At 40.8% G+C, this 10,119-nt stretch overlaps 1 protein-coding gene across 1 annotated transcript in view; it reads left to right on the top strand.

Annotated features, from left to right (window-relative positions):
• Nucleotides 1–220: 220 nt before the first annotated feature.
• Nucleotides 221–10,119, top strand: part of KIF6 (kinesin family member 6) — a 378,140-nt gene continuing 368,241 nt past the window's right edge. The window contains exons 1-2 of the mRNA XM_012720329.1: nt 221–286; nt 4,072–4,181. Coding sequence (XP_012575783.1) covers nt 221–286; nt 4,072–4,181 — 176 coding nt within the window. The remainder of the gene's footprint in view (nt 287–4,071; nt 4,182–10,119) is intronic.

Raw genomic sequence — 10,119 nt, 5'->3', positions numbered from 1 at the left:
TTTTCACTAGCCCTCTCCGTTAACCCCGCCTCTCAGCCCCTCCCTGGCCACTCCCGGTTCACAACCAATTAGGGAGAGGAGGCGGGGTCCCGGTAGTCGCGGTGCTCCTTGGGTAGTGTCCCAAGTTACTGTTGCTAAGACTGTAGCTCTCGGAAGGTAGTCGGAGTTAGAAGTTTGGGGAGCTGGGACTTAAGAAAGGTTGAGGGTCAGTACAGAGAAGATGGTGAAGCAGACGATCCAGATTTTCGCAAGGGTGAAGCCCACTGTCCGGAAGCAGCAACAAGGGGTACGGGCCGTAGCTCCTAGGTGCCGACGTGACGGGGCCCCTATTCGGGGGAAGGGCGTAAGCGAGGGACCTGGGCCGGCTTGAGGGGCTAGGCGTGGAGCGCGGGATATAGCCTGGGCTGAGGCGCCAGGTGTGGAGCGCAGGCTACCGCCCCGAATCCTGCACACAGGGCGGGAGACGTCCCGGGTTCCTCAGACTCTGGCGCGCTGCTGTGAGGGAAGCCAGCTGACGCCCAGGCCACTCCCCTTAACTCGACTCTGCTGGCCAGGTGAAGCCTACCCCAGCTCTCTGCCTCTGTACCAGGCTCCAGGCACAAGTGGTCACTCAGGGCCAGACGCGTGCATGCATCTCTGAATCCTCACACAGAGTGCATCTTAACTGTGCATCCTTCTTGTACCTTTCTGGGAAACAGTCACTCTGTTCTTCACAGGTCGACTCAGTCAAACTTCTGTTTTTAAACTTCACAAACGGAGCAAGCAAGAGATGCACAGCCTTATGCTACTGAGATAATACAGAAAATAGATAATGCAGAAAACAGATACAGGTACCCAAAACATATACTGTGGTTCTGCACACAGTGAACCCCTAAAAATTTTATTCACTTAGTTATAGTTCTCATTTCAGATGATTGATACTTATGCATTCAGAAACAGAGAATACACTATACCCACCGGTTAGAAAATATTAACTGAGCATTTCTGAGATGCTTCCCCTAGTGTGCTAATCTTAAAAGGATCCAGGGAAACCTTTCCAGATTGGCTTTGTTCTGAGTAGGTAAACTTTGCAAGATTCTTAACTGTTTTAAATCATTGTTTTTTTCAGGCCAGAAAAAGAGCTGAGTCATTCTTATCACTTAGATGCCAATTTCCTCATTCTATAGATGAGGACACTGAATGGTCAGGTTAAATAGGTGACCATCCAGCTTGTTAGTGGCAGGACCATTGTTTTAACAAATGATTTTTTTTTTTTAAGTTTGAAACTCTTCTCCCTTCAGACAAAACACTCGTGGCCTCACAAAGTGAGAATTTAGGAAAGAGCAAGCTATATCGTATTCACAAATACCTGTAATGGTTATATTACTAGTAATATATTATTCTATTCCATGTCTACACCGTATGTATGTATATGTATTAACATCACAGCAGCTCATAATGTAGCATTTAAAAATAAGGGGAATACAGTATCTTTGTCGTCATCATCTGTCTTTATTAATGGAATACATTAAGGAGATCTTATAAGATGATTAAAAATCAATTGGCATTTTTCTTTCAGAGGAATAGTGCAGTGTAGAATGAAATCATGAATATCTTCCATTTTCTCTCCTCTTACACTCACAAAAAAAAGTTTTAAAAAGTGCATTATATGTATAAAGTATATAAGATTCTTAACTAAAAATGTTGAGTAGACTATAAAGGCTGTAGTCACTAGCACCTGCCTGGGTGTGGTAAATAAGGGGATGGATAAAAGTGGGGTGAAGGAGGAGTAATGGAGAATTCTGAGTTTAATATTCAACTTTCTCTTTATTTAAAATGTAGTATTCAGCTATTTTAATGTGCCTTCTTTTGCATTTCTTTGGTGAGATTCTGTGCAGTGGATTGTTTATTACCCCAGGAAGTATTTTTAGATTTCATTCTGTATTTTCATAATGTCACATTCTTACCAAAATACATTATGCCACTTATACAAAAATAAGAGAATGCAGATGAATAAATTTTGAATTAGTTCTCCAGATTGTGTGGTGGCTTCTCTAGCTAGCTATGCTGCCTGTAGCATTAAACCAAGAGTGGTTCAAAGGCATTTTTTTTCTCTCTTAAGTTTGTGGCTCCAGACCTCATTAATCTTATTTCTTAAGGCACTGTAAAATTAAATTATTCTATTTTATAGATTAGTAAATTAGAGGATACTTAAGTGAACCTTAGTGATAATTTTAACAATGGTAGTCTTTTCCATTGGTTTAGTGCTGTGTGCATCTCCAACATTTTCATATTCATCCTTGCATTTGATCTACTTGTCTTTCTAATCTTAAAAATCCCTACTCTATCTCAAATAAATATTTTCTACCTGAAGATGGACTAAACAAGCTTTTTTTATAAATGCCTCTGAAAATGACTTACGTGGGGGCCTCCCAGGTGGCGCAGTGGGTTAAAGCAAAACTAGCCACAACCTCTTCAGCGCCAGTTTGATCCCCAGCCTAGGAGGTGACCCACATGTCACAGCAGACCTCTCCTGTCTCACCCACTGCTTCCCTCAGCAGTGTACTTTGTGTGTCTACCTGCTCTGCTCCCCACTCTGTCCCTGGTGAATCCTCTCACTGCCCCTGTACCTCTGGCCTGTACCCCAGCTCTGTATGCATAAATAAATAAATCTTAAAAAAATTACTTAAATGGAGGTCACTCTTCTAACCTTTCCCTTTTGTAAGCATTGAGTATTAACTGTTGTTACATATGTGGCACCCCTCACTGCTATATGTTTAATGTGTCACACTCCTTTCACTCACCTGGTATCCCACAGTGTATCATTTTAAATGTGTTTTGAGAAAACCTAGCCAGAAAGCCTTGGCCCTGATGCCATTATTTTTCACAAATAATTTTATTTTACAGAATTCCTTTTCTACATGAATTCTTCAAATTTTAAATGAGCGTCTTCAATAAAAATCTGCTCTGGAAAATTATTCAGATTATCCGGAGATTTAGGTAGACATTAAGAATGACTTTCCCCATAATCAAGCATCCAAATGAGTCTAAAAACGGAAGTACTGCCTGTTAGAATTTTATTTCCTGGTGAAAGACAAGAAGTCTTTTTTAAAAACCTCTAAATCTAATGACTAACATTTTTTATGGGGCATTACAAAATGCTTCCATTTCTATGACATCATTTGATTCCTACCACAGTCTTGGAATGGACGCAATTCGGTTTTCCTGGTTTTATGTATAAGGAGCTGGAACTTTTAAAGTGGTGGCTGGTCACACAATTGGCAAATTGAACTCAGCTTTGTATCCAGCTCTTAAGATACACAATCTTATGCCTTTATTCCAAGTGACTTCTTTATAGGTTTGACTCTTCATTTTTCTCTGCCAATAAATGAAGAAGTTGGTAACCAAGAATAGCATCAGAGAAATGACAGATGTAAGGTGCTTGGTTAAGACCCTTCATTTCCATATCAGCTTAACGAGGTTAAGTGATTTCTCCTAGGTCATTTGCTAATTAGTGGCTGAAATGGGAGGAGAACCTTAAAAATGACATCAAAGACATGAATTACATGTGTCTTTTAAAACCACATTTCTTTTATCAAATGCTTGGGTTTGTCTCACAGAAACATGGGCTTCTTTGAACACAACTAGAATCAGAGCATTCTTGTGTGTTCTCTGACCTCCTCCTTTGATCTCTGTGTCTAGATCATTTTGTAAATGCTCAGTAAGGCTTATTGGTTGTAGTAAAATGTTGATTTCTGGTATATAACTCCAAAGCAATACTTAGATAATAGTTCCTTTCAGGGCTATTAGTTTCTCAACAAGAGACACACTCAGATGCTCAAGCTTGCACATTAGATCTTTCAAGACAATCTGTGCTTGGAGAGAGCATTGATTTAGGTTTTTCCTCTTGTTCTGTTCCATTTATTTGTTTGAGTCAGCACACAGTTCAAAGAGGAAAATTATCTGTATTACATTATGCTATGAATTTTTCTCTTAAAGGTACAGTTTTTATTCCATGACAATGCACGTCATATTAAGTGGCAATAGGGCAAGCTGTAATTTTACGTTCATCTGTTGTCTTCTTGTTTACAGATTTACTCCATAGATGAAGATGAAAACTTAACATCTAGCTTGGAAATTATCTTACCTCGTGATTTGGCAGATGGATTTGTGAATAATAAGCGGGAAAGTTACAAATTTAAGTAAGTTTGTCCTTTTTGTTCTTCATTTCCTTTTGCTACTGAGGTAGCCCTGAGACTAGATTAAATCACTAGGACAATTTCCTGTGACGTGTAGGGCAGTTCTCTGTCTCATTTAAGCGACAGAATTCAAGTTGTCTTTTTAGTGCTGTGTCCAAAGCTGCAAAAATGATAAATTTTTGGTATCCACAGTGTAGCCCGAGATCCCAGCCTTTCTTTCCTACCTATTTATCTAGCGTTATCCTTTTTCTACTTAGTCCACCATGGCTTAGCACTTTTTGAAGTTTAATGTATGACTGAACTACTTTATTGACCATAAGAATTTAAGATACAATTTGTGTGCTCCTGGATCCTTCTTTAGAATATAAATGATGAATGGATGTTGCCCACTAGAGTGGTTTGTCCTGTTGCTCGCCACCACACACATGTGGTTCTCTGGCATGTGAAGTGTAGCTAGTACTAATTGAGATGTGCTAGTTCTTGTAAATATGTGGAGATGATATCCAGGATTTTTGAAGGCTCAGTATGCAAACAAAAAAATGCAAAATAGCTAAAGATTTTTTTCATACTAAAAATGATCCAATTTGGGGTATACTAGTTAACATTAATTTCACCTGTTTCTTTTTATTTTAAGAAAACATAGCTACCTGGAAATTTTAAAGCATACAAATTCTCACATTTGTGGATAGCATTATATTTCTCTTGGACAATATGGTTCAAAAGAAAAATACCAAATATCTCCCTTTGGTCCTGCTCCTCTTTTAGGAAGTCAGCCCTAGAATTTGGGGGGAGCTGGGCAATGACAGATTGTCTTTTTCTTATACTATTTCCTTTAATCCCCACCTTTGATATCTGGAGAAGTTTGAGCCCAAGTTAAACCCATATTTGATCTCTGATCCAAACTTAGGTGGTAGATTTCTGTGTCTTGCTAAAAGAATGCTAATTTCTCTCTTACATTTCTCAGTAGGTTCTTTTACATAGGTCCTGTTTTAAGACTATTCCTTCCCTTACCCTCTGGATAAAACTGTCCTACATATTATTTTTTATAGTTTTTCATGCTTCCTCTTTTCCTTCCACCACTTTCTTTTCTCCCTTCTGGGCCATGTACCTAAAATGGTCCCACTAGTCACTTATAATTGAAAATGGTTCAATCAGGGAGGGACCCTGAAAGAAGATCTAAGGCAGGGCAGGAGCCAACTTGATACTCCCAAGCTCCCATTTTGGGCTTGATCTTCAAAGGAAGAAGAAAGAAGAAAGCATCCAGTTGTGAACCTCTGAAGAGGGAAGCCAAAAGGCTTTGCAGTGACCAGGCAGATGCACCTGCTTCTGATCCAACCACCAACTTTGCCTGAAAAGAGCACCAAAGGCCCTGGGCCTGGTGTTTCAAAGAGCTGTTTGCTGTTGGTATGGAACAACTCACAGAGATGCAATGCTGGTATTTCTACCACCATCTCTGGTGACCGGGTGACCAGCACTATTAGCCAGTGCTGCCCGGCACTGTTGATGGGTGACCAACACTCTGTGTCTGGGTCACTTTTGAGAGCTGTTAACATGGTGTATTGCCTGGCACCATCTCTCACTGCTGCTGCCGCTGTAGCTATTTGGTCCAATGTCCTGTGTCCAGTGTGTTTATCCTGACCTTGAGGCTGTTGCTGCTGCATTGCAGTGGCCCTGCCCTGCATGTGGGCACCTCCAGCTGTGGTGAGGTGGATCCTGACCCCCTGCTTGCCAGCATATCAAGAGTTCCAGGCCCTCATTGGCCAGACAACATCATCTTGAATGAGTGACTTTATATCTGGGACTTCTTGACACTGTGGACTCTACCTGGGTAACGTTAAGACCTTGTGACCTTAACTCTTTTTTTTTTCCTGGTTGTTAAACGAATCTCACTATTGTCATTCCTTGAGCCAGAGTGGTCTTGTAATTATGCATGTGGATGAGAACCCACAGACAGTGACCTGTTCAGTATGAGGCACTGTCTTTTGACCTGCTACAACACCCCCTTGCCTTGTTTCACCTCATCCTAGACTCACCTGACCACTCTACTCCTTTCCTATGGTCCTACACCAGAAGGTGCTTTAGACTTGTAGTGAGCTTTTGGGCCTCAGTGGCCTGCTTTGGCCACTGATAACTGGTTTTTCACCCGTGATAACTGGGTTTTCACCCATGAGGGAATAGGTAACTTTGGGTTACCCTTTCTTCTCTCTCTATGCACACTATTAGCTTTTTCACTCTAAGAATATGCATTTGCATCATGTGGCAGATGGCAGAACCTCTTTAAAGCTTGCAGGTTGGGGGTTCCAGGGTACCCCTCAGTCTGAAGGCTAACACTTTCATTTATTGAAAAGATGAATAGCCTTTTTTCTAAACTGCGTCTTGACTCACCTTACGCTAATCTCCTCCCACTCCAAAACTATTAATCCTGGTCTCCCTCATGCCAGTAAATGACAATTCATCCTTCTAAAATGTTCAGCCCAAAATCATTAGGGCGTCCTGTCTGTTACACCCTATAACCAACCCACTAGCAAACTCTTGTTAGTTCTGACCTTCAAAATACATCCAGAATCCAGAATCCAATTCTTTCTCAACATTTTCACTTGCTATTTCCCTTGCTCGAGCTACCATAATTCCTTGCCTAGTCTCCCTTGGAATAACCTAGTGGGTCTTCCTTGCTTCCTTACTAAGACATAAGTGATACGATTTCATCCTTCTTTGGAAAACTTCCCATAACACTTTGGGAAAAGCTTACAGTGACTGCCCTCCCCCCGCAACCAAAAAGCCTTACAATGATTTATAAGGCTCTGTAACACCCAGACTTTGATGTCTACCTGTACCCTTTTTGCTTGGCTTCCTTCAGTCACTCACACAGATCCCTTCACCTTTGCTCAAACATTCCAAGCATTCTCCCACCTCAAAGACTTCTTGCTCTTCCCTCCACCCAGACTCCCTGTCCCTCACCTGATTGAATGTCTGGCTTCCTCATCTCCTCCCTCTCACCCTCTCTGCTGCCTCTCATCCCAGCACTCCTTTCTCTGCCTCCGCTGCCCTACTTTTCTCCATGGCACTTACCTCGTCCTGCCACATCCTTTTGCTCGCCCATTTCCTTCTACTAAAATGTAAGCACCATAAGAGCAAGGCACTGTTGCATTTCCTGCCTTCTTTGCAGTCATTTAAAACAGTACAGAGTGGAAGATCAATAAATATTGATTGATTGAATTTTCTTGGTAGAAAACAGCCTTCAAAATGCTTAAATATTTATCCCTCAACAAATGGATATGTTAACTCTTTTATTAATTTCACTATTTAATATATTAAAACTAATATTCTAATTTAGAAATATAGAAAGAATAGTAAGAAACTTAAAAAATAAGCAAAAAGGATTTTACAGTGTAAACATATATTTAAGTGTACTTGTTTGTATCCACATAATGTAATGAATACTTTAGGATTGTATCCACATAATGTAATGAATACTTTAGGAAGGACCAATATATAGAGGCATGGTCGACCGCTTCTTCACATCAAACAGAATCATACTGAACAAAATGTTTTTGCAAGCGATGTTCTTACAGAGACCTGTATGGGCCAGCTGCCATGGAGTCAGATCTATTAAAGGAGCAGGTTTCCACCAGTGGAAGGAAGTCCATTTCTGATACAGGAAGAAAAAGACCAAATATAAGAAGTTTAGTGCCAGGCTGGCCATCAAGCCCAGCCAGTGCCGAGCCTGCATGTAGCTGTCTGTTGCAGGACATCTTAGGTGCTGTCCAGAGGCAATACTGAGCAGCCGGTGGGAAACCCGCACACAGGTTCTGTGTCAAAACTCCACCAGAGCCACAGGCAGCAACTGACCTGGGCAGGTAAATCGGCCATGTTTTTCCAATGGCTCCTACCAGTTATGTGGGGATGAAAACTGACAGCCTTGCCGTGCAATCCCTGCTGCAGGGCCCCAGTTTCAAAAGGCTCAACATTCAAATACAAACCAAGGTAATGGTTGCCATTGTCAACCTCTCCAAGTGTCTCTCACCTTGTCTCTTCCAAGTATCTCCACATGTCACTATGCATGTCTCCCCTTCCAAGCCCGCCAAACTTGGAAGTGCAAAACCGAAAAACAAGTGTGACTTTTCACATGTCTCTGCTCCATATGTCTCCTCCAAGTCTTCTCTGTGTCTCCCTCAGCTTCCTGTATCTTCTCACCCATCTGGTCCACCTGCCATTAGGTGGGACAGGGAACATGGACCTTGCCTTATTATGGAGATCACACTATCACAAAAGGACTTCCAAGGAGTCAGGAATCTTAAATTACAGCTCAAGGTGTGTTCCTGACTAGTTCCAGGACCATGAGCAAATGTCTTTATTCCATAGGCCTCAACTTGTTTAAAATATCAGCCTGAGCTTGTCAAACTCTGTGACTTTATTTTTTTCTCCAGTGGTTTTCAGAAGATAGCTGATTATAATACCTTTTCAGATCACTGTAACTATATTATATAAAAAATTGGGAGGGGTGATGATATTTGGTGCTTAATGCATATTATGTGATTTACTAAAACTCCTGCCATCTCTTTGATTAACATGGTGTTTGATGGAATTCCTATTACTTAAAGATGTGGGTTGGAAATGGCTAATTGGTTAACTTAGTCATGACTGACCTGGTAAAAAGAAGCAAATCAGCCTCCAGAACACTTATGACATGCCGGTGTTCCTCTCTGAGGCTCATATATACCTTTGGGGTTTAAGGAGTGTTCTAGGCATTCTCAGTAAATATTATTGTGTAAAATGGAATCTTGCTTGTGAAATGACAGAACAGCCAGCGTCTCTGCCAATTTCTCTTTTATATAGTTTCATTATTTGCTTCTTCAGAAAGGAGATTGGTCAGGTTTAGGGCTCTTTTGAAGTTAATAAAATGATTAAAGACAATTAATTTCATTACATTGTATATTGCTAACACTGTTCCACATATCCTTCTGAACTCATAATGAGAACAGTCATAAATTTTATGTAGTCTGTACTTTAATTGAACATGTGCCCAATTCACTTGCCTAGGCAGACACATAGATCAAAGGTCCCTAAGTCACTTTGAAAACTACTTAGGAGGGGTCCTCCCCGGTGGCACAGGGGTTAAAGACCACAACACTGTGAAGTTCTCTGCAGTTACTGCCTTAGAAGTTCGATTCCCAGCCAAGGAGTAACCCACATGGCCCAGCAGACCTCTCCTGACCTGCTCTCTGCTCCCCTCAGCAGTGTATTTCAGTAGATCTGCCTGTTCTGCTCCCCACTCTGTCTCTGGTGAGCACTCTCACCCTCTACCCACACCTCTGGCCTGCACCCCAGTTCTTATATGCAGCAAATAAATAATTTTTTTTAGAAAGTACTATTTAGGATGCCCTCAGTATATTTGTTTACAAGGTTTTGGTTTTAACCCTTTTTTTTTTATTTTGAAAACTTTTAAATACACAGAAAAGTAGAAGAATAATGCATCAGGTCCTCTATACCCTTTTGTGGGAGTCATTAGTTCTAACTTATTGTCCTATATGCTTAGCTTATTCTCATTCATATTCCTTCTTTCTCCCTCCCTCCTTTTTTCTGTCACTTTCTCCCTCCTTTCTCACCATGATGTTTTCATGGGGTCATATTTTTCTGGTAGCAGTGTGTTTCCAAAACCAGGTGTTTCACTGTGCTGTGTTCCTGTGCTAAGCTAATCAGAATACCACTGCAAGATGAGGGAAATTGATACGTTCCACCTCCCCACATTATGAACTGCCAACCTTATAGACTATTTTTTTTTTTGACTTGACTATGGATGAGCAAAATAAAACAAATTGTCCTACAGATTATTAAGTGGCAGGTACCATGATGCTGGACTAAATTAAGAGGAAATAAATGTCAATTTACATTTAAAAATTTTGTAATTGTTTATTTTTACATATATATGTGCATTTTTCCA

The sequence above is a fragment of the Condylura cristata genome, unplaced genomic scaffold (assembly GCF_000260355.1).
Source record: "Condylura cristata isolate star-nosed mole 26May11 unplaced genomic scaffold, ConCri1.0 scaffold00001, whole genome shotgun sequence".
NCBI classification, from domain to species: Eukaryota; Metazoa; Chordata; class Mammalia; order Eulipotyphla; family Talpidae; genus Condylura; species Condylura cristata.
Note: the sequence above shows the minus strand (reverse complement) of the source record. Positions and strands in the feature narration are given on the sequence as shown.